This window comes from Propithecus coquereli, unplaced genomic scaffold, assembly GCF_000956105.1.
Source record: "Propithecus coquereli isolate 6110/MARCELLA unplaced genomic scaffold, Pcoq_1.0 Scaffold483, whole genome shotgun sequence".
In the NCBI taxonomy this organism is placed as follows: domain Eukaryota; kingdom Metazoa; phylum Chordata; class Mammalia; order Primates; family Indriidae; genus Propithecus; species Propithecus coquereli.
The window spans coordinates 1,979,142-1,984,282 of record NW_012150652.1 but is presented as its reverse complement, the minus strand read 5'-3'; the positions used below and the strand labels follow the sequence as shown (position 1 = coordinate 1,984,282).

General features: G+C 57.3%; 1 protein-coding gene across 1 annotated transcript; it reads left to right on the top strand.

The window, feature by feature from the left end:
* The first annotated feature begins 1,186 nt into the window (after window positions 1-1,186).
* Window positions 1,187-5,129, top strand: LOC105819500 (nuclear pore membrane glycoprotein 210-like). Its single transcript, XM_012655766.1, has 2 exons — window positions 1,187-1,410; window positions 3,493-5,129. The coding sequence occupies exons 1-2, from the start codon at window positions 1,192-1,194 to the stop codon at window positions 3,751-3,753; spliced, it is 480 nt and encodes a 159-aa protein (XP_012511220.1). The 5' UTR covers window positions 1,187-1,191; the 3' UTR covers window positions 3,754-5,129.
* The last annotated feature ends 12 nt before the right edge of the window (window positions 5,130-5,141 follow it).

The following is a 5,141-nucleotide window of genomic DNA, read 5'->3' as shown; positions in this document are numbered from 1 at the left end:
GGACAGACTCTGAGCCTGTATTGTGCGGCGGCCTGAGCACAGAGTAGGTCAATGCAGAGGGACGTGATCGGGTCTGTGTCTTAGGAAGGGACATCCGGCAGCTCTTTGAGGGTTGATGGAGGGGGCTGATGAGGAGCTGGTTGACAATCGAGGACTTGGCAGTCACCTCAGAGTTAGCCCCTGCTCTCTGCACCCAGCTGTGATGCTGGAGGGAGCTGTCCTCATATGGAGCCACCCATGTGTTCCTGGAGGTTGGGTGGGAATGACGCCTCAGCCCCGTGGTTACCCTCAGCCGTGAGAGGAGAGGAGAGATTGGTTTGAAAAGCTTGTAAGGCTTGCCTGGTCTCTCGGGTGCTTTCGGAACTCCGTGGCTTACGTGCCGATCTGCTCTTTCGTTCCACAAAGAACGGTTGGGCGCCTGCTCTGTGCCGGGCACCGTCCTAGGCGCTGGGAGCACAAGGGGCCACGCGGCTCGCCCTCGGAGCCTGTGTGCACATTGTCCAGGTGTGGGCAGCACAGTGGGCAGCAGGGGGGCAGACAGACCGCCAGTGATCATGCCAGCAAGGCTGCAGTCCGCACGTGCCTCGGTTAGCTGGTACATTCGCTTCAGGATTGCGTTCTGCTGTTGAAAGCAGCGTGGTTGTGACCAAACCTTGCCCTCGGTTTTGTATCCTGAGCGTGCAGCTCGTTGTAAATAACTGCTTTAGAAATCTGCGTGAGGTCCCATCGCTTGGCGTCCCGCTCTGATGTCACTGGCCTGTGGCGGATTTCGGGGCTTGCTGGTTGTGGGCCACAGTAAATGATGGTGCGGTGAACATCTCTTTGCGCTGAAACTCGTTTCTCTCCCACCTGTTGTGTTAGAAGTTGGATTCCAGGTGGGCAGTTCCTGCATTCAGGGATTGTGGGCACATTCAAGGCTTTTACCAGATTGTTTCACAAACGAGGCGAATCACTTTATATCCCCAGCAGGACATCAGAGTGAGGACTCAGTTCTTTCCCAAGCCCTGAACCCCGCGGATCTTTACAGCAGTGCCCCGAGAGCTGCAGAGGAGGAGAGCAAGTTTCGAAGGGGAGGTGGGGCCTGCCTGACCTGCTCCTCAGGCAGGGGGAGGACCCTGGGGTCTGGAAGCTCAGGTCCTGCCCACGCTGCCTCCTAGAGGAATGCTGAGTCTTCTCCTTTTTCTGTAGGCCATGGATCCCTCCTCTGTTGCCTTGGTAACCCTGGGCTCCTCAAAGGAGATGCTGTTTGAAGGAGGTCCCAGACCCTGGATCCTCGAGCCCTCCGAGTTCTTCCGGAATGTTACCTCGGAGGACACTGACAGCATCAGTGTGGCTCTCTTTGGTCCTCCTGCTTCCCGGAATTACCAGCAACACTGGATCCTTGTGACCTGCCAGGCCTTGGGTGAACAGGTGAGTGGGCAGTGGCCCCCCAGACCCACCTTGCCCAGAGGCAGGGTTGGAGAATCACTCACTGAGCATCATTTTACTTAATCCTCAGAGTAACGCTGACAGATAGCTGCTGCTATTGTGCCCGCTTTATAGACAGGCAAACCGAGGCATGATGAGGTGGGATGACTGAGTGAATACCAGGCAGGGAACAGCGTGCAGTGCCAGGGGCTCCCTGGTCCCCACTGGCTTCGATAGAGCTGGCCAGGCAGGGCGGCCTCCTGCACCTCCCGGCTTCAGCATCCCTCACTACCAAACCGGGGCTTGGGGCGTTTGAGATCAGGGGTCTCAGAGTCAAATGCCTCCAGGATCAGTCACATCATAGCTGAGTGAGACCATAGACACAAGTTGGGCACATCTTTTTGGTGTTTTGGGATAAGTTGGATATTGTGTGTGTGTGTGTGTGTGTGTGTGTGTGTGTGTGTGTGTGTGTGTGTGTGTGTGTGTGTGTGTGTTGTAATCTCTTAATTTTTTTTTTTATTGCTAAAAAACACCTCTGTGACCCCACGTGGCCAGAATGGCTGGCTGGGGGTGTTGTCTTGCTGTTCAGGTCCCCCAGTGCCCAATGCTCCCTTGCCTGTAGCCGGCCAAGGGCGGGGGCCAGGAGCTCGTGGGGCTTATAGCCAGGATCTACTGCCCAGCGCCCAGGGCTCCCCAGTGGGGGACGAGAGGCAAGGCGGCAGCACAGAGCCCGTGTCTTTGGGGAAATGAAGAATATTCCTGCATGTCTGATAGTGCCAAGAGTATTAACTGATGTGAAAACACAAATGTGCACACCTCCCATGTGCCCTTGTGGCACCAGCCACACCGCAACCGAGTTGGTATGATCAGAAAAGATCTGGGTGAAAGGCCACGCCCCCCCCATGGGTTTTGTTTGTGAATAAACAATAGAATAATGAGAACAGCTACATAATAATAATACAATAGCAAGAATAAAATCATTCCTGAGTTAAGTTGGAAAAGTTTCTTATCCCTGGCTTGACCCTGTCCTCCCTGTCCCTGCTCTGGTCTGTAGGAGTTTGGCCCCCAAGCAGGTGACCCTGAGGGCCCTCCCCAGCCATGCTCTGTGGCTTCCTCGGGTGGGCACCAGAGGGGTGCAGACAGGAAGGCTGCAGGAGCCGGGGGAAACTGCCCTCCGTGCTGCCTCGTGGTTGGCGGGTGAGGGCCTCTGGAGCAGACCGTCGCTTCTCCAGAATGTGGGTGTCCTCTGAGGAGGCCGAGGACACTCCCACGGGATGCGCATTACCTGTCGCACCTATGAACCAGGGGCCGATTTTTATAGGCGTCATTTCTGTGTTCCCAGCTCTGTAAGCAAACATAGGTTTCCCTGTCTTTCCTTACACCTTGAATTCCCTCCCTGCAGTGGTCCTGCCTGCAGGCCGCGCCTCAGAGTTAGCCCTGTCCTCCCCGGCTTTGTCCTGCCAGGTCCCCTGTTCCCATCCATTTCCCCTGGATCTCCGCCCCTCACCCCGCGGCGTACACTGCTCTGAAAGCTGCCCGAGTTTGGTGAATGTTTCCACATCCGTGTGAACTCCTCCTTTAAGTGTCCGTGAACTTACGAATTTGCTAATGCAGCCATGGAGTTTTCCTAGCGTCCTGGGAGACACGATGTGTCACCTGGTCCACCTTCTTCTTGGGACAGGAACAGCCTATGGTTCTTGCTTAAATTTGCAGAAGGCACATGGGGTCCCATCTGGGAGTGTCTTTTTTTTTTTTCTTCTATTTTTGGTGGTGATGGGTCTCATTCTTGTTAAGGCTGGTTTCAAATCCTGTCCTGAAGGGATCCTCCCACCTCGGCTTCCCAGAGTGCTAGGATTACAGGTGTGAGCCACCGTGCCTGGCTTGACAGTGTCTTAAATGTGGAGAAAGTGCTTTCCTTTCCTCCCGTGTGCCACTGGGCTTTTGTTAAGCCCCTGTGGTGTAGATACCCTCATCACTGCCACCCTACAGGGAGAAAACCGAGTCGGAGGGGCCTCGGTGGTGTGGCTCAGCTCAGAGAGGACGGGGGTGGGGAGTGGGATCTGACGGCTCCTTCTGCCCTGCCAGGTCATCGCCCTCTCGGTGGGGAACAAGCCCAGCCTCACCAACCCCTTCCCTGCGGTGGAGCCTGCCGTGGTGAAGTTTGTCTGTGCCCTGCCGTCCAGGCTCACCCTCGCTCCTGTCTACACCAGCCCCCGGGTGGACCTGTCCTGTCCGCTGCTGCAGCAGAACAAGCAGGTGGTGAGTGTGGGCCATGCGTGGGGAGGGAGACAAGGGTGCCGCCCACTTGGGCAGGAGGACTGTGGTGGCCTTGACCGGCAATCTTGAGTGTGTGGTGGCTGGAGCTCTGTGCCGCACTGCCTTTATCTCAACAGCCAGCCCTGAAATGGGGGTGCTTTGATTCGAGCTTTACACATGGGGAGCCATGACTTGGAGAGACGAGGGGACTTCCCAAAGCCACATGTACTGTGGCAGTGCCAGGGGAGGATAGAGTCCTCTTCCATTCCAGGCGCACTGCCTCTCTCTGCTTGGCACTTTGTGGTTTCTAAAAATCTCTCTCTGTCTTCTGCGCCTCTGGCATGTTAGGGTGGGGCTCCGCCTCTAGGGACAGCGGGGCTAGGGGCTGCGGACGAGAGTGACCAGCTGCAGCATCCCATGGGGGTGGGGGACCCGAGGCTGTTTCAGCAGTCAGTGTTGGGAGGGGAAGAAAGTCCCTGGGGGGTCAGTCTAACAGCAGGGATGTGAGGGGAAACTTCAGGTCTGGTCCCCTTGGGACCAGTCCAGTCCCCAATTCCGAGGACAGTCAGAGCCCAGGGTGCTGAGCGTCTCCAGGCTCAGGGATGTGGACACCCTGTGGGCCCACACCAGCCCCTAGCCCTTCTCAGAGGAGGGCGTGGGCTTCTTCCCCCTGTCTGATGGGGGCTGCTGGAACACCTTCTCTGTGCCGGGCACAGTGCAGGCTTGAAACGCAGAGAATCGGCGCAGGCGAGGAGGCCGCCTCCTGGAGCTGACGGGGAGACTGGGGGCGCTGACAGGATGGATCCGAGGGGCATGTGCTTCGAGGGAGGCAGACAGGAGGAGGCTGCGCCAGGGGCCGGGCAGGGGCTCTGAGGAGGACACATGCGAGCTCACCCCGACCCGACACCGTGCACCGACTCACATGGTTTGTTCTTTGTGAGTCCCCAGAGCAGCCCCTTTCTCGTGGTAAAGCTCGATGAGTAGGAACGAGGAGTGAGCAAGCCATGGACACGCCGTGCCCGTGTCCCTCCTGCCTGCTGCCCTTGATTCTTGCAGACTCAGCTGGCTGGAGAAGCCAAGCAGGGACGTTGCTACGGAGAGGGGGCCGGGAGTGGACGTTGCTGAGCCGGAGAGCGAGACCTCTGTGAATTGGCTCAGGAACAGCCAGTTCGACTCCAGGCCGGCCCAACCTTCCTTTCTCCTGTGCAGAGAAAACCACATCTGACCTCTCTGTGCCTTCCCTGTCCTTAATGTGGGCTATGGGCCAGGTGAGCTGCACCTGAGCTGGGACTGCTGGTTGAACCCGGCACTGTCTCTCTTGACTGAAAGCTGCTGGTCTGGCCGTGTAGCTCAGCTCTGAATTGGCTTCCTGTGTCGTAGATGTCACCAGGAAATAATGGACCTTGAACACAGAGTTGCCGTGTGACCCTTCAGTCCTTAGATGAGCCAGCCATTCAGGCATGACCCCTGTGATTTGC